The sequence below is a fragment of the Pyxicephalus adspersus genome, chromosome 6 (assembly GCF_032062135.1).
Source record: "Pyxicephalus adspersus chromosome 6, UCB_Pads_2.0, whole genome shotgun sequence".
Taxonomy (NCBI): Eukaryota; Metazoa; Chordata; class Amphibia; order Anura; family Pyxicephalidae; genus Pyxicephalus; species Pyxicephalus adspersus.
Window position 1 is genome coordinate 93,101,547 of NC_092863.1, and position 23,048 is coordinate 93,124,594.

At 39.8% G+C, this 23,048-nt stretch overlaps 2 protein-coding genes across 4 annotated transcripts in view; one reads left to right on the forward strand and one right to left on the reverse strand.

Moving 5' to 3' along the window:
• EGFLAM (EGF like, fibronectin type III and laminin G domains) overlaps positions 1-12,656 on the forward strand; it is a 99,125-nt gene extending 86,469 nt beyond the window's left edge. Inside the window, exons 19-24 of one of the 2 annotated variants that reach the window (XM_072416613.1) lie at positions 3,809-3,832; positions 4,824-4,902; positions 6,631-6,774; positions 7,358-7,441; positions 8,830-8,933; positions 9,615-12,656. In XM_072416613.1, the coding sequence (XP_072272714.1) occupies positions 3,809-3,832; positions 4,824-4,902; positions 6,631-6,774; positions 7,358-7,441; positions 8,830-8,933; positions 9,615-9,769 (590 nt within the window). In that variant the 3' untranslated portion in view covers positions 9,770-12,656. The remainder of the gene's footprint in view (positions 1-3,808; positions 3,833-4,823; positions 4,903-6,630; positions 6,775-7,357; positions 7,442-8,829; positions 8,934-9,614) is intronic. The other variant, XM_072416614.1, reaches the window with a different exon arrangement.
• A 2,127-nt stretch (positions 12,657-14,783) lies between these two features.
• The window catches only part of LOC140334318 (leukemia inhibitory factor receptor-like), a 66,853-nt gene continuing 58,588 nt past the window's right edge, over positions 14,784-23,048 (reverse strand). For both annotated transcript variants that reach the window (XM_072416615.1, XM_072416616.1), the window contains exon 20: positions 14,784-22,084. In XM_072416615.1, coding sequence (XP_072272716.1) covers positions 21,449-22,084 — 636 coding nt within the window. In that variant the 3' untranslated portion in view covers positions 14,784-21,448. The remainder of the gene's footprint in view (positions 22,085-23,048) is intronic.

The following is a 23,048-nucleotide window of genomic DNA, read 5'->3' on the forward strand; positions in this document are numbered from 1 at the left end:
GTGTTTCACCTTAAAAAAAAAATAAATGAAATTTTACCTTACATAAAAGGGTTCTACGCTTTAAGCTTCCATGGGACCCAGTATAAGTACAGTGCTTATAGTAACTCCCTGACCAGTAACCCTGAGTGTGGCTTGGGGTATAAAAGAACACGCTGAAAGCGGTAACCCAGAGTGTGGCTAAAAACTAAAAAAAAAACACTTACCTTGTCCCATCAGCGTCCTTCAGCGTCCTGCCCGTCGGATCCCAACCTTGGGCCGCGTCCTCTTTCTCTGATCTTCCACCGGCGAGTACACTGAAATTCCCCGGGTGATCCCAGTGACGTAGGTGCGTGCAGGAGCGAGGCGGGAAATTAAAATTGCTTTGTATTGGATTCAATACAAAATAACTGAACTGAATCCAATACAAAGTAATCATCATATAATATATATATTATATACGCTACTGTACAGTTTTATTTCAGGTTTCAGTATTTTTATGCACCCTTGTTTTACCAGATTTTTGTGTTTTTTTATTTAAAGTTTATTATTAAATTTTTTAAATATTGGACATATTTCGGTGAGTTATGCCTAAGAATTATAGGCCTACAATGTAAAATAAAATTGCATGCAAAACAATGTACTTCTTTTGGCATAAAAATACAGACATAATTAGACTGCCAGGGAGGTTAATTAACACATGCATACCTTCTATATTACCTTCTGTGTATGTAAATACAACATTCGTTAAATTTAATGTATTGGTGTATTGTGGCAATGCCCAGGCCACTTAATTGGCATCACATGTCTGAGCCTGCAATAGGAGATTGGGCGTGTTGTGTTCAGAGAGACAATCGGCTCACCGTCCTCAGTCTGCAATTCCATAGGGGGGACATGGTCCACGGCTCTGGCAAGTGCACCTGACCCCGCTGGGGGCAGACTGGCCAGAGTTACGGACCACCAAAGAATTCTTTGAAAATAAGAGTGGGCACGCGTGCCCATTTACAAAAAAATTGAGGGCACTGCATTTCCACCCCACTATACCCCTGGCTGTAATTGTGCTAAAGCAAGTTCATGGTGACCTGCTTTGAAAATGGATTCCATTATGATCTGTAAGGTCTATCATCAGTGTGCTGTTTTACAATACAGTGTTACATCCATGACAAAATGCATGCTTTGCCTTGGCTGTGCCTAGAGAACAATCTGCATTACATTTTAGCCAATGATAGTTCAATATGCATTTTTAATATTGCACCTGACACATTTTTGAAAGAAACTTGTAAAAGGAATAATAAAACCCGACTGTTTGCATTAAGCTTGTTTACAAATGCGTTTCCTAATGTACTGGTGTGAACAGGCCACTGTGGTTGGCGTTAACAGATCAGAATTTAATAGATAAGTGTGCAGACTAGTAAATGCTGATCTCTGACCTGATTGCTTTGTTTCTGCTCATATCATTTCATTTAGTTATGACTTTATACTCATATTTTTATCTAATTTATGTAGCACCAACTTATTATGTTGTGCAGTACAATAAGTAAATTTCATTAAGACTAAGATCTTAAGACTAAGATTTAAGTCCTAGTTTAGTTTAGTTTAGCGCTGCCTGAAACTCCCACTCTTCCTGCTTCATTTCCAATTAAAACAATAATAAATCCTCTTTTCATTTCATGTTACATGTAATTCCAGCTTGGAAACTAAGGCCCCTTTCCAACTTGCAGTGAACTGCCGCATTTTACAGCATGTTCAACTGTACTCCTAACCACTCCCATTCAACTGTAAAGAAGCAGTTAGGAACAATTTTTTTCAAGCATTTGCACACAATTTTAGACAAGTTTACATTGTGGTGTGAGGTTCCTGGAAGTGACATTGCATTTGGTTGTGTGGTTGCTCTGTAAATGGAATTTACCCCCACAAACGCAAAATGTGTAAATGCATTGACCTTGATCACTCTGCCATAGCCTCCTATACATAAAAGATGACTCTTTCTCTGGGGTATTATCCTAGAAAGGAAAACCTTTTAGGCAGATGGACCCTTGTAAAGAACATGCAAACCTCCAAAGCCATACACAGTACTTATTTAGATTTAAAGTTCCATATCTGACTATAATATACAAAGCAATGAGCAATGTATACAAGGGGGGTGCTGAGAAGTTCCTGGCTTTGCCCAGAAAGAAGAGAGCCAGAGTTCTGAAATAACACATTTATTTAACATATTCCCCCCTGAAACTAATGCACTTGGTACAGCGTAGTTGCAGCTTTTCTAGACCATTCAAATAAAAGTCCTTTGGTTTGGCCGCAAACCATCTCTCAGCAGCATCTTTGACGTCAGAAATGTCCTCAAAACATTGCCCCTTCAGGTGTTTCTTCAAATTCGGGAACAGATAATAGTCTGAAGGGGCCAGGTCAGGTGAGATGGTGGACCAATTGGAAACCCAGGATGTTCAATTTGGCAGCCACAACGTTGGATTTGTACACAGGTGCATTGTCCTGCAAAAAAGGATTCTTTTGGTCAACTTTCCACGGCGTTTCGTCCTAATTGCCTCTTTCAGCTGGTCCAGGAGGTTAGCATAATACTGTCCGGTGATACTGGAGCCCTGAGGTAGGTAGATGGTGATGGTGGTGATAACATAACTTAATACGCTCCCGTGAGATGTCAAGTATCTGAGCTATCTTTTTTGTGGATATTCGCCGGTCCTTAATAATCAGCTCATGGACAGCATCGCAGGTTGCCGGGCCAGTTGAGGTTAGGGGGCGATCACTGCAGAGCCCTGAAGTAGGTAAACCACCAACAGAATACCGTCTTTGTCCCAGAAAACAGATGTCATGAATTTTTTGGTCGATTTCTGGGTTCATAACTTCTATGACCGCGGGGACCGGCTGTGGCGCCATTCCTTTGACTGTTCCTTGTTTTCAGAATCATGGATGTGGAGCCATGTTTCATCCTCAGTCACTAACCTAGCCAAAAAGTCCTGTGCAGCTTCAAAATGGGCCAAAATGGCTTTGGAAGCTTCAACTTGTTCCTTCTTCTGATCACTGTTCAAACATTTCAGCACCCACTTTGCTGAAAGCTTGTGCATGTCTAGGATAGTGGTGATAACAAACCCAACACGCTCCCATGAGATGTCAAGTATCTGGGCTATCTTTTGTGCGGATATTTGCCGGTCCTCAATAATCGGCTCATGGACAGCATCACAGATTGCCAGGTCAGTTGAGGTTGGGGGCACCCACTACGGGGCTCATCTTCAATGGTGAAATGCCCAGTCTTGAAATGAGATATCCAGGTTTTGACAGTGCTGTAGGAAGGACACTTCTCCCCCAGTGTTTGTGACATCTCCTTTGCTGTGAATGTCCTTTGCTGACTTTCCCTGGAGAAACAAAAACTCCATGACGGCCCGTAATGCCAATGACATGAAACTTGCTTGTGCCTCCGCATCACAGCTTCTCACTAAAAGAAAAAAACTGTTTTAGGAATCGCAAAGACCTGATATTTGCACAGTTACATACTAAAATATTAGGCTGTCATATGCCCCCACACTCATTTTTCTATTTTATCTGAAAGGGGGCAAAGCCAGGTACTTCTCAGCACTGCCTCATTTAGTACAATAGCAACCAAGAAGTCATTTCAACTGAAATCTGATTGGTGGTTGGGGATTCTACACTGTAACTGCTGTCCATGTTTTGTACCTTACTATAGTATTATTCTAAATTTATATCTTTAGTTTTATATATAATGATACAAGCAGTTAAATCAATCAATATGATGTTCTGTAACTGTGATCAGTTCTTATTTCTCTATGTCAATTCTTGTTTTTGTGCTGACTTGTTGCAGAATGTGGAAATTACTGCATTAATAGTAAGTACTGTTCTAGCCTCTGTTATAGGTAGCAGAATATAGAAGTAGTCTACCTGTATTATAGTATAGAAGCAAGTACTGATAGAAGTGTAGAATGGATCATCGCTGAATGCTGCCAACATTTTTTGGACATTTTTAAACTGTTGGATTTTAAACATTACTAAATATGTTCATAATAGAGGTTGCACTACTGTAATAATTTCAATCTCATTGGAATTTTTTTTATTTTATTACTTGATGGGAACACACGTGTGCTTTCTTTTTTGTTGAATAGATCCAAAAGACAATTGTTTTGATCAAAAGATAATCTTGATAAATTCCTCTGCATGTTATATTATAAAAGTCATGAGTGATTTGATTATACTGAATACATTGCAAACATTAAAAATAAAAAGCGTTTACTTTTTAAATCCACATGGTCTACCAAATGTCAGCAAACCCAGATATTCCTATATATAAGTAGCAGTAACCTCATTACATGGAGTGTACAGAGAGTTGCGGGATGAACCCTGCAGGCTACAGAAAACTACAGGTGGCTGAATATCAGACCAATCACCCTGCACAAGGTGGGAGATGATAGTGACCAGTCTTTATTACAAGAAGCTCCTGCACAAAGACACAAGATACACACTCGTATATTGCATGGATCTGGAAGAAGTACAGAAAACACACTTATATTCAATATAGAATACACGTGCTTCTTTTATGTAGATAATATGTATATATCTATTTGTATTTATTCTAGGGTTCAGATTTGAAGCTAGATCCGAATTCCTAGTTTGCAGTAAAAGGTGCATTGTGGCTTTCACGTTTTATTGGCACCCCAATGCATTTTCTCCTAAATTCAAGGAGAATAGAAAAGCCCTGTTTGCCTCCTATAAAGCAAAGATCTCATGAGTGAACTCTTTTATGTATTGCTCCAACACACATATATGAACTGTGCATACTGTGGGTGGATAAAATATAAACATTCTTGTATTCTTCTTTTTAGTAATTACCGATGCCATTGAAATCCCGCAGTTCATTGGACGCAGTTACCTTATATATGACAACCGGGAGGTTCTTAAAAGGTAAGTAAACCCCATGGAATGGAGCAGTAGGTAGGGGTGATCCCTTGCTGCTTTTTTTCCTATTCCTGGCTTTCCATATATTATAATATATCAGTGAGTGTAAAGATTTATGGTGCAGTATTTTTGTCAAAAAAATAATATACACCGTAATAAGTCACAATATCGAAGCCAAACCATGCTCTGCTTTCTGTCCTGATAAGCAACATGAGAAATAAGTAGAACTACATTGCCTCCTTCAGCTGGTCCAGGAGGTTAGCATAATACTGTCCGGTGATACTGGAGCCCTGAGGTAGGTAGATGGTGATGGTGGTGATAACATAACTTAATACGCTCCCGTGAGATGTCAAGTATCTGAGCTATCTTTTTTGTGGATATTCGCCGGTCCTTAATAATCAGCTCATGGACAGCATCGCAGGTTGCCGGGCCAGTTGAGGTTAGGGGGCGATCACTGCGGGGCTCATCTTCAACAGTGAAATGCCCAGTCTTGAAACAAGATATCCAGGTTTTGACAGAGCTGTAGAAAGGACACTTCTCCCAAAGTGTTTGTGACATCTCAGTGTGAATGTCCTTTGCTGACTGAAGAAACAAAAACTTCATGACGGCCCAAGACTCCAACGACATGAAACTTACTTGTGCCTCTGTCATCACAGCTTCCCACTATAAGAAAAAACAGTTTTAAGAATCGCAAAGACCTGATATTTGCACAGTTACATACTAAGATATTAGGCTGTCATATGCCCCCACACTCATTTTTCTATTTCATCCTGGAAGGGGGCAAAGCCAGGAACTTCTCAGCACCCCCTTGTATAGTACAATAGCAACCAAGAAGTCCATGCTCTGCTTTCTGTCCTGATAAGCAACATGAGAAATAAGTAGAACTACATTCTCCAAAGAGAATAGTGGAGAATAATTTGTATATTGCATTGTTAGAAACAAATTCAGTTTACATCTTACTTTGTGTCTTTTCCCTGCGTTGTATACTTCCATCAACTATTTCTGTAAACTTTATGTGACTCCAGCAGTGGCCTAACATTGCAGTTCTACTGCAATGACTTCAATATTTTCTGCTGCTTGTAGTGCAATCTGTAGTGTTCAGAAAAGAGTGACAGTGTCAGGGCTAAGTTATATAAGAATTGTCACACTGGACAAGGAACACTGCGAAATGCGTCTGTAAATGAGCCTTTTTTCCCCCATTGTATCCTAATTAATTGCTCACCTCTTTCCCACCCACTAAGTGGGTAATGGGAGAATAACTTTACATAGTATAAGGACTTTGCCTAGTGCACGCTTGGTTGCTTTGTGTTTCCCATACTTGATTAGGTCTTGAATTGACAACTATAACAGCAGGAATACTATGTCTATACCATTGTCTGTCTCCATTGGAAGATCTCCCATTCCGTTCCATTGACAACTGTGTATTGATGCCAATAGAGAGGGTGATGTCCACATTGGGCCTGGATGTTCCCTAGCCAAAAAATAAGACACACTCTATCTGACCTGCTGCAGGCCCTAATGCAATGAACTCAGAGTAAGCAGCTTCAGTACAGGAAATAGCCCCATATCATTATACATATTTAAGGTCAACTTTAAATATTTTTACAATATGGGAACATATGTGCACCAACACGTGTTGTAAATGCAGACTGATTGTAATGTTTGGACATGAAAAACAAAATCCAAATCAACTTTGTATATACATGCAGTAAACAATATTTATTTTTCCTCCAGAGTCTCTGGATCTCGTACAAACATCTTCATGAGGTTTAAGACGACTGTAAAGGATGGACTGCTCATGTGGAGAGGTGACAGCCCCATGAGACCAAACAGTGACTTTATCTCCCTGGGGCTTCAGGAAGGGAACATCGTTTTTAGGTATTTTTTGTTGCTCTGTATTGTATTTATTAGGTTGTTTATGATATTGCATGGTGCAGATTTTGGTTGACTTTATTGTCAGGGATGGCAGCTAACAACAAGCAAGGCCGATGCTAGAGTAATCATGACAGACAGTATCTGAGTCGGAAGATTGATGGCCTGGTCAGGTGCAGGCCATGTAGGTTCCAGACAGGTACCGGTAATTGGTGAAGTGATAAGTCTGATAACCAGGAAAAGTACAGCAAGTTGAATACTAACAAAGTCCAAACAGTACTGGGGAGTAATCCAAAAATGGCAGAAGTTGGAGACAGATCGGCCTCTATCCAAGGCATGATGAGAACACAGAAACCTGTTCAGACACTAGATGGAGGTTTGGAATTCCCTTTATAGGTGGTTAATGAAGGTCAGGTGTGCACAGCAGAGATCTGAGCTTTAGTGATAAATATTACCCAGAAGAAGGAAAAGAACCAGTGGTAATTGTTTACAATGTCTTAAGGAAGGTTTAATAAACTTTCATTTGCAATCCAATGGCAGAACTTGAGTATACTTCCTTTATTAAAGAATAAATATGTCTTTCCTGCAGCTATAACCTGGGCAGTGGAATGATCTCAATAATGGTGAATGGAACATTCAATGATGGACGATGGCATCGAGTCAAGGCTGTACGGTAAGAACAATACTAGAACAAAAATATTCTCTGAATAAAAACCTTAAACTGACCATACCTGACATTGCCTGTCCCTTTCTCCAATAAAGCCTGATTTAAGGTCTGGACTCTGAGGTTGCCAATCCATGTCTCATTCTCCCTGAAACATTCTTCTACAATTTGACCCCATGAGTCCTGGCATTGTCTTTTTGGAATATGCCCGGGCCATAGGGGAAAACAATTAAATTATTGGAAGATTATTGGTCATTCTGTAAATTCAGGTAGTCAGCTGACTTCATATTTTGGGCACACAACAGTCTTGAACCTAGACCTGCCCAACTGAAGCAACCCCAGACCATAACATTGCCCCCACAGGCATCCCAGATCATAACGCTGCTCCCACAGGCACCCCAGACCGTAACATTGCCCCCACAGGCACCCCAGACCAATACACTGCCCCCACGGGCACCCTAGATCATATCATTGCCCCCACTGGCACCCCAGAACAAAACACTGCCCCCACAGGCATCCCAGATCATTACACTGCTCCCACAGGCACCCCAAACCGTAACATTGCCCCCACAGGCACCCCAGACCAAATCACTGCCCCCACTGGCACCCCAGAACAAAACACTGCCCCCACTGGCACCCTAGATCATAACACTGCCCCCACAGGCAGCCTAGAGCATAACACTGCCCCCACTGTATTAGGGACTTTCTTTTTCACCAGGCAGTGATGTTTACTGCATCATCTGCCAAATGAGTCGGCTTTCAGCTGCTAATTTGAAGAAGGTGATAATAAAGATTATTCTTCCAATGCACAGACTTGAGGTGGAAAGGTGACAAAACTAAACCAGGAAGTAAGTTTCTCACCTACCTGGCTGTGCGCTGTTGCAAAGGTCCGTGAATCACAGAACTGATGTTTTTTATGTACGAACTGGGCTGCTTGCCTGGTATTGGTGCTACATATTCCTATAGAAATAAACAAGGCCAGCCTACAAGAATGGTCAGAGACTAAACTGCACATCACCAGACCAATGACCAAATGTCTGGAGCAGTGATAGGAGTGGAAGTGAACAGAGAGGTATACACAGTAAGTGTAGGATCAAAAAGCAAGGTGTATCTCTTCTATTAGTCTTCCTACTTGTATGCATGTGACTGTTTGTTACACAACTATGCATAGCCCTCCCTGCTAATGTCTGATGTGTTGCTGGAACAATGCACTTCACTACATTGAATATAGTAAGAACATCCGACCTTGCTCTCTATTCAATGGTTATTGTTCCTGCATATCAGACACTATGTGCATTGTAGTTTACTGTACTGTACCACACATTGTGTGAACAACCCTAATTGTGAAAAGGAATAATGTTGTTCTTCTCTTAATTATTTGGACTTTTCTTTTCCAGGGATGGACAATCTGGAAAGGTGACTGTAGATGATTATGGTGCCAGGACAGGAAAATCTCCAGGGTTGATGCGACAGCTAAACATTAATGGGGACCTCTATGTTGGTGAGTGCTCAGGAATTATGTTTCAGGAGTTGAGCTTGATGTATATGTGAACTGATATTGTAATTAAAAGGATATTAGGATTCAGCAAAGAATTGGTGACCATATAACTACTAAAGATCATAGGCCAAGCTCAGGGCTTCAAAGTGAATCCTAATCCCCTCCATGCCTTATCTTACACCATTTATTTTATCTTGCCTAACAGAAGTTAGACTTTACACATGGAGAGACACCTACAATGATTCCGTGCTGGCCGGGTAGTCTGGCAACCAATGCTGGGCTGTGCATGTACCTAAGCTAAGTTATGGTCTTGTATTCCTGAGCCCACTGCCATGTTTCATGCCTTTGAGGGTTCATAGACTGCACCATCTGCTCCAATTTCTCCTTCTTGCTCCTCATAGCACCCTTATACTCTGAACTGGACCCCTCCATCGAATTACCCTGCTTTATTTCTTTTTGCCAACACTAATGTTGGTCAGGAGGCAGTGGCATATTTTATGATCTTGGTAGCCTACCCCTAAGCGTGAAGCAGAAGCCTGCTATGGTACAGATGCTTTCTGTCCATACAACACCATTTGACAGAGCTTCTGACTCACACATTAGTAATATTTACTCGTTAGCAGAATAATTGTACCAACACTTATTTAAAATTGCATTTTAATGTCTCAATAAATTCTTCACTAGGTGGAATGAAGGAAATTGCTCTACACACAAACAGGCAGTACGTGGGAGGTCTGATAGGTTGCATCTCTCACTTCACCCTCTCCACCGACTATCACGTGTCGCTGGTGGAAGACGCATCAGATGGAAAAAACATAAACACTTGCGGAACTAAATAGGAATGAACACTAATGTGCTCGAGGAACAAAGGAAGACTTTGCACTGTAAGGACAATCTGCAATCCGTGTCATTCCAAATATGTTTCAAGAACAACCACAACCAAAAAAGAATCTTCTACCAGATGTTTCCTCTTGTAGGAAAAAAAAAACTGGAACTTATTTTCTAACGTCTCTATTAATGTGGGATTCAGAATAAGTGACTAACGAGAGATATGTGTGCCTTTCTCTCAATTCCGGACCAAGAAATCCAAAATAGTTTTGAGAATATGGATGAGTCAGAGATTTCGGTCACCTCTTTGTCAGCCTAAAGTCATTTATATGAGGAAATGGATTGGATCTTTCTCCTGTGAGACCTGAACACCTTATATGAGGAAATGGATGGATCTTTCTCCTGTGAGACCTGAACACTTGCTACATGACAGCAGCCTGTGCAATATTCAGAAATGGACCATCATGGGTATTTTTATGCATTATTGTTCAGTCCCAATTTTTTTATTTGTGATGGAAATCCATGACAATTCTAAAGAGTGTATTTAAATTAGTGTTAGTAATGCAATGGTGCAGACCAGTGTCTCTCAACCAGGGTTCTTCCAGAGGTTGCTGGGGGTTCCTTGAGCAATAAACAGTTTGGACCTCTAAGGACAGTTTAACTGACACCTTTTGGCAATCTGACCCACCCATTAATATGGTGTAAGCTATGGCTATAGTGGTTATAAAAAGGGGTTTGCTGAAGACCTAAAAGTTATTTTAAGGGTTCAAGGGTTCTCCGTTGATAGAAAATTGAGAAACACTGGTGCAGGCAGAAGATATCATCTTCCATTAAACTTGGAAGATTTTAATGGTTGCAGTTCTCCAGAAAGCACCAATGCACACAAAAGCATTGCACTGACTTCACATTTTTGCTGACAAAACAAGGGATGCAGAGACAGCCCGAGTCAGGAATAAACTGATGATGCTCAAACAATTCGACTGCACAATCTTCAGTCGCCTTTAAATCTACCAATAGCTATGTAGCACAAAATCTTGTCAGACTCAATACATATTGGGTCAGGCCCTTGCTCTACATAACTTTAGTAAATCTGAAAAAGTTGAGTGCTGTAGGGCCTTATGTACCCCTGCCCCTGTTTCAGTACATGTATTATTGAGGGTTTATAGTTTCTCAGATTGATTAGGTATTTTTAAATTCTTTCCAACATAAGACCTGGATAGTGTACAGGGAAAAACAGATCTCTAGAAGAACTAAAAGCCCGAGCATATGGACTAAACCTGGAGACAGGATACTGCTCCATTGCTGCTCTATATATCTTACAAATTAATAACTTCTAATTTTAACATCTTTGACTTGGATATAATAAAATCTAATATGCTAAGGTCAGCAAGTCACATCCGGAACTTTTGTTACCATTGGCCTGGACAAGACACATACATAAGATATTTTTCCCTGTCAAGGTGCTTCACCTGTCCATGTAGAGGACAAATTGGATGGTGATGCAGGAAAAACAGATCCTTTATATGTGTATTTATCTGTGTGTTCATTTATCTGGCAAAATTCTTTCCAACCACTTCTGTGATACTAGACAGATTCCAGAGGCTGTATTACCAAATGACAGGAAAGTCTTCTGCATTCTACACTTCTTTTGGGACCAGCATCCCCCACCACTCGTGATGGTTACTCCTGCTAGCCCATACATCCCCAAAGGACTCAATCAAGGGAAAAGGGTAGGGATAGGTTCCAGATATTGGACTATCCCCCAAAACTCTGCAATATTTTTCTTTTTTAATGTAAATTTATGTAGTTTAAACAGATTTAGTCATTGTTTGGGAACCAAAAGTTAGAGCAGAGATGTCCCCTAGGGTTGCTGCTCTGTCCGCTTTCAAAACAAATGTTAACACACTTTGGGGTTGATTTACTAAAGGAATATGGGCTGTTCATTTTGTAAAGAAAATTATCCCCTTTGCAAGGGATATTTAACTGAGTTTAGTGACTGACGTGAAGATCCACCAACTTCAAGCATCCAAGATTTCCTTGTACATGATTGGCTGTTCTTTGCAATGTGATTTTTTTTAATCACATTCACTAAGCTAAGTCAATTATCCCTTGTAGAGTGATAAATGACATTAGTAAGTAGAACAGCCTACATTCTATTAGTAAATCAACCCAATTTCCCAATCTCTTGTACATAACAGAGCCTTGTAGATAGAGAAATATACACAACAGACCGATTCATTTTAAAGCTGACATTTTCTAGTAATTAGCAAAGGAGAATCAATTTTTTAAATGATTCTCTTCATTAGGAAAACAAGCAGGTAGATGCAAGTTATTCAAAATGACTAAGCACCAAATGAGTTTTTCTTTCTTCTAATCTATCTAAACACTTTTATCTAATTAGCACATTTCTGCATGCAGATTCCAATCCATTCATCTGCCACCATGGCATTTACTAATAATTTATCAGTAGAAGGATTAATCAAACAATAAAAATTCTACCTCGATAAAAGAGCAGTCTTCATAATTCTATTCCATTACCAAAGGCCCAAATTTAGTTGTTTTTCATTTTACTTACACCCAGACGGGATGATAATCCTAATCCCCCCATGATTTTGTATTGTGATCTGATCCCTGAAACACTTTGTAGACCTGATTTACAACATTTTGTACATGTATATATTTTTATAGAACCAAATATAGAACACTTGACCAAATGTAATGTAGAGTTTTAGATGTAATAACTTTTTGCACAATTTCCCCATGTGTTTGTTATATGGAAATCTGTTTTGTGTCTTAACGTCCGTCTCACTTCCCTTCTTCCCCCATCTTAATTTTTTTTGTACATTTCTTGTCTATTCATGTTTCTTTTTCAACCAAATAAATAATGTTAATAAGTAATATTGTAAAAATGTAGTTTTAATTTTTTCCGTTCTTTAGGGGTTAAAAACCAAGCAGCATACTCATCATTCGGGAGGCAAGTTGGGATGAGGGGAACACATGCTGTACCAACATGCATTGGTGTGGTTTGGTCCTCAAGCTTTAAGGGACAATCACGTACCTCTTATTTCACTACACTTGACCAGCTGCAAGGGTACAAGACCTCCTTCCCCTGCTGCACACAATGGTTCATCCCACCAGATTGTACGTCCTGTCATGTGCAGGGGCAAATATTCCAAACCCCCATAATGAAATACTAAACTGCACCAGCACACTTCGGTGTAGTGGGATTTTTGTCTTTGATTTACAAACCCTATGATGCATGTTAACTTACAAAACCAGATTACCACCATACCAAGGCATGCCTAATCTCCTATGACTGTAGGGTGGAACCATCCACCAATTCCTTACAACACCCAGCATGTATGTGGACAAGCCCGCAAGGTACATCATGCATACAATGCAATTCTGCACCCCCAAATTTGTGAATGCATTCAGCAACAGTAGAACAGCATCATTTTAGGATATGGTCTACCATAAAAATAGGAATAGTAGATATGCTTTTGTATAAAGCTGGCAAGGACCTCAAAAATAGCAACCAGTAACTCTGTCAAGGTGAAGAGCTGGTCTTCATCAAGGCGGCTTTGTCTCTTCAGTTTCTGATGTACATGGACAAGGTAGGAAATGCAGTTGGGAATAAAGTGTTGTCCAGTATGAAACAGACATGATTGCTTTGAATAAATTATCCATTTGGTTTTACCCAACTCTGAACCCTAACTTTTACTCAAGAGTGAAGTTGCGTGAAGGTCTCCAAATTGAAGACCATGGTACTCTTATCATGGGACTGGGTATGCTTTTGCAAAGTAAATTTCCATCATATTCAATAAGCTAAGTTAATTTTGCATTGAAGTAATGATTAATTTTGCCATGTAAACAGTCCAAAGACCTTTATTAAACTAACCTCTCTGCAGACAATTCTGCACTTCCAGCAAAAGTACCGGTAGTTTGGGGAAGACCTGTTGCATGATGGTGCCCTTGTGCATAATGCACGGTGGCTCAGGGGTTAACACTCTGGCCTTTGCGGCGCTGGATCCCAGGTTCGAATCTCAGCCAGGACACTATCTGCATGGAGTTTGCAGGTTCTCCCCATGTGTGCGTGGGTTTCCTCCGGATGCTCTGGTTTCCTCCCACATCCCAAAAACATGCAATGAGGTTACATGCTTCTCCCCAAAAATTGACCTTAGACTACATTGATGACATATGACTATGGTAGGGACATTAGATTGTGAACTCCTTTGAGGGACAGTTGGTGACATGACTATAGACTTTGTACAGTGCTGCGTAAAATGATGGCACTGTATAAATACTGTATAGTAATAATGCCAGCTGCATGAAGACATTATGTGATGAATGTGATACAGAGGATATATTGTAAACAAGGTCTTCTTACCCAACATCAGAATCTGACCATGCAAATATTCTCACAGATGCACTTTAAAATCTTCTGGACAGCCTTCCCAGAAAAGTGGAAGATGTTATAACTGCAGGAGCAACTACATAGTGATGCACATGGTTTTGTAATTAAATGACTAACAGCCGTATGGGTGTAAAGTGTCTTCATAAATTTTTCCATATAGCGTCATTAAGGCCAAGCCTACTCAAACTGTTACCCCAGTATTAAAATGCCTATGTTTGGACATGCCTATTTGGACTCTTCACTGCCACATATATTGGCCTAAAATGTCTTTATAAACACTAAAAAACCTGTATGGGTATTTAAAGGGGTTTAAAAATAAATTCAGCGTAGATCAGGGTTTCTCTACCAGGGTTCCTCCAGAGGTTTCTTGTCTTTAAGCAATGAGCAGTTTGTGCCTTCCAGGTCAGTTTAATAGATACCAATAATCTTTTTGGCTGTAAGTAATTATAGAAGGGTTCCTTAAAACCTTAAAGTTATTTCAAGGGTCTCCCATGTTAAAAAAAGTAAAGAAACTATGGCTGGATCCGGCTCTCACAGATGTTATTTCAAGCAAATTTGTTTGGAACAGTAGGTAAATATAGTAAAAAATAAAACTGGGAACACAAACCACATTTTATTGAAGCATACACACTTTATTTGCTTTTTTTGGAGAATATTTCAACAAATATTTACAGTGCATTTTTTTACATCACAGCAGACGAGCAGTAAATAATTCAGTAGAAAAACATAACACTATCATAACATAACACTAATTATGACCAGACTGTGATTCTGTTTATCACATTGAAAAAAATAATTTTCTATTATCTAATATAAAAAAATAAAAATTCTTAATACCCGAATGATTTTAACAAATGAAATATTGTAAGAACTAATAAAATCTGCATATATTACCTCATTTACAGCAACTTTTCCTCTAAAGAGGGCAGGCACATTTTTTGTTTTTGGAACAATTCACACTTTCAGCCATGCATAATTGGATATCAATTTGAAGGCCATTTTGAGCTTTAGGAATTATTGCAGCCTTTGTTGATGATGATGGTTATAGATGATGGGCAGTTTGTACGGCGTATAGACCAGCGGTCGCCAACCGGTGGTCCGCAGCTCTGGTCGGTGCGCCCCACAGTGAGATCAGAAGGACACCGCTGGGGGGCACACCAGCCAGAGCTGCGGACTATGTCTCTCAGAGACATAGCAGGCTCAAAGAAGTGGGCCGATTGTGCCTCTGGGCACAACCCGCTCACTCTCCTATCACAGACTCAGACCTGCGATGGGAGAATGGGCTGGTTCTGGCATCATTACATCACTAAGGGAGAAGTTTCTTCCCCTTTGACCAACAACGAATCCACGCGAATGCGTGGTCCGAAGCCCATGAGTTTGATGGTCACTGCTATAGACATCGAATTCATGCAGAGTGCAATGACTACATCCAATTTCAACAAATGAAGCATTAAAAGGGCAGCTACCCAGTGTAACCAATCAAATTTCAGCTTACTGAAGTTGAATCTGTAAAAGCTGAAACCTGCTAAGGGTCTAATATTTACAGGCCACACAACTGGAGGCCAAATCGAGGTTAAAATGTATCTAAAGCCAAACCTTTAAAACTAGGTTTCAGGTTGGAGTAGTGAAGTGCTTGAAGGGTTAGAACCACGGCTATGTTTTTAATTCTCTCCAATTTTTGTCCCGGAGACCCAACAGAAGGTTAGAGCAGGTAGCTCCAATATAAGTAGCTATCCCTACCAACCACAAATGCTGCTCCAGCAAAACAATGTCAGAAACCATATTACATTAATTCACATTTTTACCCAACTCAAATGACCTAAAGACCAAAATGATAATTCCACAACACACACATCCACATTCATTGCATTTCCAACCACACATTACTAAATAAACTATGCAGGTTCCATACTGGGAAGGGCTAATCTACAGTCACATTTCCAAGGTTAAAACCGAGAGGTTGAAGGGACTTCAGGCTCCACAAAGCATACAGTAATAAGCATTCTTCATTGTGCTAAATACTGCACAATAAGGTGTAGAGAGAGAAGCTCTGTATTACAATGTGAACCAATTATGGGAAGATAAATGTGGGTGCAGTTGAGGATGACCAGGCTTAAAATTGTACAATATGTCATATTTTGTTTAAATTCCAGCCTAGGAATCTCCTTACAGGGTGTAGAATAGTATTTGATGCTAGAAGAAGACTTCTACATCTAAAAGGCAAGCAGACATAGCACAGTCCTGGCCAGCCGGTATTACAGTGGAGGAGCACAGCCCTGGCCAACATCTACTGAGCAAACAATTACAACAGACAGTCCTGGCTAGTTTGTACTAGGGTGCAGTAGTCATAACTGAGAAAATCCCTGCACTTTGCAGTTGTTACAGCTGAAGATAGCCCCTGTCTAGCTTATAATGTGAAGTAGTGACTATTTAGAATAGCCCTGACAGGGTTCAATAAGACTGTACAGGCCATCCTGGGCTGTGTCCAATATTTCCGACATCCCAACGTAGCAAGGCCCTTTGTTCTGGGAAGGAGCCAATGAAGGATTATACAAAAAAAGCCCACAGAGACTCATTCACTCTCATACATTGAGGCAGACCTTAAAAAATAAAACTAAGGATTATACTAATGAATTTCGGATCATCTCCAATGGCAGCATGGATTTATATTTATTTTTCTGCACTATACAAAGATAACAAGCCAGTAATTTTCTCATAGTAGTCTTGTAACCTTATCCGGTTCTCTTTACTTCATAGTGTTTCAATTTTTTTTTTCAGGTTAACATGTAAAAGCGATTGAGTTATGTAAATTATCAATATATTTCAAATTTCAAACATAAGAGTAAAGAACATGCCTGTACAATGTGAGCAAAGAAAAAAAAAAAAAACTACTACTACAGCTCCTCATATTATGGGCTCAGTAAAGTACATATTTTCCTTTAAGAGAGACATGGATAAAAGGACCCACAAGAATCTATCTTACGCTGGGTTATTACCTTATAGCAGCCTTTAATGGATGACAATACAAAGGCTCAACACTCAATGTAAACCATTGCCCATCTACTGGGTGAATATAAATGTATTACAGGGTCAGTACAGTAAGGCAGTAGTCTGCACAGGATTAACATTTTAATGTGGGTCATATACATTAGATGCTACTGAAGTACAACAAAGAAGTTACTACTCTTGGGGAATTTATTATAAACTGCCTGGCCATAAAAAAATAGCCACACACTCGACTATTTTGTTGGACTGCTTTTAGCTTTGATTATGGTATAAATTCTATATTGTGTGGTATGGCTTCGATATGCTTATGCAAGGTCCCAACATTTATTTCCAACCAGACTTGCATTATTTTTTTGTATTGATGATAGGAGATTCAAACTGTTGCAAAAATTTTGCTCCAGCACATCCCAAAGGTTCTCAATGGGGTTAAGGTCTGGTGGTGGCCAATCCACATTTGAAAATGGTCTCTCAAGCTACATACACACGCGCAATAATTGTCGCTAGAAAGGATCTTTCACGATCCTGCACGATGCATGAACGAGTGTTTTACATTCAGCACTGTTCTGCTCTATGCAGAGGTGAGGGGGAGAACGACGGAGCGGCACCCTGCTGCACGGCCCCCCCCTCTTCACTTCTATTATGATCATTCGTTATCCATCGTCCGTGGATCCACCAGGACGTTCGTTCGGACGATGGATGACGGGCGCTGTACACATGCCAGATTCTCGTCTGATATTGGCCCTGAGCTGATTATCGGAAGAGAACCTTAGGCTCTCTGATCCATTCTTTTACAATCTGAGCCTGATGAATCCTGACATTCTTATCTCGGAATATGCCCGTGCCATCAAGGATTAAGAAAATATTTTGATGGGAAAACCTAGCCATTCAGCACATTTGGGTAGTCCCTCTGACCTCATATTTTGGGCAAATAACATTGCTAAACCAGGACCTGACCAATAAAGCAACCCCAGATCTGCGCCCCCACTTGGAGACTTTTTGTTAAGCCAGGCAGTGTATATTTGCTTTTAAATTTTTACTAAATAGTTAAAACAAATTTAGAATTTTCCATCCTCTGGTTTTTCAGCTCAAGGATGGTAAATTGATCAGCCTGACCCTTAATTATATTTACCCTTCCTTACAAATAAAAAAAAAAAAAGCAGCTTAACAAACAACATTTTAAGTAGTGTTTAAAAAAAATTATACATTCATAAATCTCCTGAGAAAAACCAGGAAGACCCAATATATTTTCACAGAAAAATATGTGGAAGAATTAAAAACATCCAAAATTGTGTTATGCAATATAAAAATAAAAACACATGCTTTGAGACAAATTGCTACATAATTTTAAGAAGAATACAGCTTGTTTGGAGACCTGAATACAATATTTAACTCCTTCCATTTTGCAAGAAAGGAAGGAAAACTGGTTTACCTAAGGCAGTGCAAAGAGCATCAATGATGAAGTTACATGCCATCTGTCTCTAGTTTACAAGGCAGTCACTGGATATTGTTTTGTCTCCATCACTACTTACGAACCAAACCTTTTTATTTGCATTGCAGGTTTAGTTCTAAATATATATGTATCATATTCTGAAAATCTTGGGAAGTAGCAGCTCTCTGTAACACAAAGGTCCATTTCATAAATAAACGTTATGGCGTGTATCTGGTGCAGAGACAGTGAATCCATTGGACTAAGCTGCAAACCATTGGTGCTCTCTGATGACTTTTTAAATAAGCTTGGATGATTTGAAATAAAGTTTAGAAAAAGATCAAAAGATACCATTACATTTCTTTAAAGAGCCAGTAAACTTTACTTACAATTAGGATTATGCAACAACTTTAAAGAAAACTATTTTCTTCATATGCTAGACCAGCCTTTCTCACTATTTTTACCCTTGGGGAACTCTTAAAATCATTTTCAAGTCTCAGGGAACCTCTACTAAAACCAAGGTTCATTGGGAAAATAAATCAGCGTTCTCCCTGGCCCCTTTTAGCCATGGCACACTTCCCAGCACTTTTCAATAGCCACCTGGCTGTTTTTGGGCGGTTTTGAAAAGTTGGGTGACAATACATGGGCCACCACCTGCCAACAGCTTCTTCCCTCCGCGGTTAAAGAAAGTTCTAGGGAGTACACTGAATTGGCTAAGAATGGACCAAAAGGTGTTGGCTCTAGGCACCATCAGTGGGAGGACCATCAGCCATAGTTCAAGAAACCCAAAGCAAGCTCTGTAGGAACCCTGGTTGAGCTGGCTGGGCATGACACACAATTAAAAAAAAAATCAGGAGCTTATCAAAGTTGGAGATAGAAGGTAAAAAAATTGTAGAAGTCTTTTTTTGGTATAAAATGTGGGTTTCTAACTATCTCACTGCTCGATAGCCTCATCTCCTTACACATAGCATTTTGAAATGTAATCAAAGTCAAGTAGCTTACATCCTACACAGGTATACTTTATTACCTACCTATGAATTGTGTTAACAGTGTGTTTATTTGAACAAACTTTTAATGAATGTACTGGCCCTTTAAAGCACATTGAAACAATAGTGGTTTTTGTACTCCATTTTATATTTATCTTGTAAACCTAGCTGAATCCGGAGTGCAAGGAGCTAGGTGGAAATACTATGGACCCCCTATACATGATATACAGTTCTATTTACAAAAAATGTGTGCTACAGTGCAATAGTCATGCAGTAAATTTACCTGTTTTATATACATTGAGAGCTATGTACTAACTACAAAATGTACATCACACTGTGCATATTTAACATGGCAGGACTGGAATTAGTGTTCCTGAAAACAGATGAAGACATTATCAATAATCCAACATCGTGTAATAGGGTTATAGTGTTTTTTTCAGTTAGTGTTTAATTTTATTCCTATAACTATTCAATAACTAATTTATGGCAACCTCCAGTATGCAGAAGACACATGCAGGTGGATTAATGTGCAGTCCTCACCCAATTGCCTCTTGTTCAAAGATGTTCTACCCAAAGTTCCTTTAGTCAAAAGTTTTGTACAGCTTTCCCTCACACGCTGGTCTTATCAGGTCTGACATTAAGGATTCTATTCCTTTAAGGACCACACAGGAGAAGCCATGGAAAAACTAACCAAAAGATCTTTACAATGGAACCCACACAATATGGCCAAAAGTTTGAGGATACCATACCATCAAACCTATATGATCTTGTCTGTCATTGCATTCCAAAATCATATATATTAATGTTGAACAAGAAGACCTGGCTAGCAACCAACTTGCCAAATCATTCCAATGCTGTGCACCAGGGTTGAGGATATGTGGACCATTTGAGTGTCAATAATTTATCGGTGTCTCCATACAAAAAATAAAAAACAAAACATCCCAATATACAAAAAAAGAAAAAAGAAATTCAACGATGCCCTAACTATGCCCTGCAAAGTCTTATTTAGGTATTTCTTTTTAAGGGCCATTTGTTTTATTACGTGGCTATTCCAAAATATTTTGATCAGGGGATAAGGGTTATTTCCATTTTGTCCCTTCATTAATATGGTCATGGTAACATGAAGAACATATAGGAACTTAAGATAAACTATCTCAAAGGAACATATGTTGCAAGAGTTCCCCTTAAACCAACATAATATTCTCAGAAGTATTTGTCACCATTCACTGTAACATCACAACTGATATTCAAAAGCCTTCACTTCAATGTCTTGCCGACAATAACTTGTGATGTGGGCCATCACTCTGATAACATTTCTTAAATACTCATCATTCAAGTCCCAGCCAAACTGATGTCCTCACAAAGCATTATTTTGCTTTGTGAAGTTGCACTTCTGAAGAGTTTTAAGAAGCCTTATAGACACGACAATTTAATCCCTTAAATAACCCTATTAAAAAAATTCCCAGCCCTGCTATTTTAATTACCATTGCATTTTTAGGCATTTTACCAGTTAATTCACATTTTCATTATAATGCCACCTTTCCAGCTATTAAAGTTTTTTTCCTTTGAAGTGTGCAAGTTGCATCTGGTTTTACAGAACTTTGGATAAAACATAATGTCTCTACATTTTCAATAGGCTATATGCAATATCAGTTTCCATCAGCTTTAAGTTTGGAGATAGGTACAGAGAAATATCCAACTCCCATGATAAACGCTTCCATCAATAAGATACCTGGTATCTTCCTTGCATTCCATCTTTCATTGCAATGACTGTAGAAAACACTCAGCAGGCTGGGAGCCTTTCTCCTGAATTACTGGGTGAATGATGATTCACAGCAGACAGCCTATCACTCCTTGTTCAATCATCCTGTTTGTTCTGAAACAAAGAAGAGATTGACCATCCTATATGAGTTGGTTTGAGGGAGTCTTTGTTATCCACTGGGGGAATCAAGAAATGTCTGGAGTTCACAGAGCAAGGGCTCCCAAAAGAAGCATTTTCACTTCCCATAGATGTGGGTGAACCTGGTGAATCCACAGCCCAGGTAGTAGGAGGTCCCTGAGGTCTATAACCTGCAGATTCCACTAAAAGATCCTCAGCAGGTACTTGGTTGTCCATTGTCACAGAGTTTATAGGCAGCTGCATTTGTGGTTTGTAACCACCGTTATCCAAAAAGTCACTTTCTAGATCATCCTCCGAGTTGGCCTGTGGTTGGTACATGGACTGAACATCTATATACACCACCTGGGAAGGAGTGGCCGACTCATCTAGAACAGAACTGGACGTATCCCCATGACTAGTAGGTTGACAATAAGAAACAACGATGTGGTCATCATTGGGAACCTCTGAGCCATCTTCTGGAAGCTGACCGCTTTCGGACATTGGAGAACTTAGTTCCGTGTCCAGGATCTTTGGGACAGTATAAAAAGACTCGACCACCTCAACACTATTAGGTGTACATGGGTTCATCTCCAAAGTTTTAATAGTTTTGGTGCCCTGGAATAAAACAGAACGATAAGTTATTTTTCTTTTTTAATGTTTTTTTTCCTATGCCGTTGTTTTACTTTCCACCATCAAAACCATCACAAGACCAGTTTTACCTCTTTTTGGAAGATTTACCCCCTTTGGTTTAGTGCTGGTTTTCTTTTGAGATGATTGTTTCCCAGACTGATTTACCCAACTTCTTCTTCTGAGTTCACCCCTGATCATACACTCTGCACTTTACAGTATTAAGCAACATCCACCACAAGAGTTGGGAACAGAACTGTGTATGATTGGTTAGAAGAAATATAAAGATATCCAAGTATCAAATTATAATAAAACATTTGGGGGTGGGGGAAAACCTAAGAGAGCTTGTATTGCTTGTGGCGGTAGGCGAGAAGCACCATGCATAGATATAAAGTCTTGGAGACGCCAGCTATTTGTGTAGGACATAATACATAGCCTATATGTGTAGGGGGATTGGGGCTTTCCCTTGTTTGGGGCTTTGGTAGCGTTAGATCTGCTGGTCCTTGGCACTGAATTGTGGGTCCTAATAGGATAATAGTGTTCTGGGGTCTGTACTGCAGTAGCAAACCCAGCCTTGAATATGTTTTATATCATACATTATTAAAGTGATCACTGTTCTCCAACCGAATGGGATTTACAAAACGTTCTACTTGCTAGATCTTATTTTATTTACAAAGTCTAGTGCAGGGGTCAGCAAACTCCAGCCTTTAAGCCAGATATGGCCTAGCCGGTAGTTTGTTCCGGCCTAATGCCCCCTGGCTGATCCAGCCTATTGCCGGCCGCCAACCCGCTGCGGAGCCAGAACAAACTACCGGAGCTCCGGGGCTGCATGCGGTGGCTCCTTTCCCTATTTACCGCGGCTGGCATTTCCACTTCCGCCGCCGGGGTAAATAGGGAACATCCCCTCTCCTCTGTATGCATTGCGGAGGAGAAGTGGCCAAAAAAGTTTGCT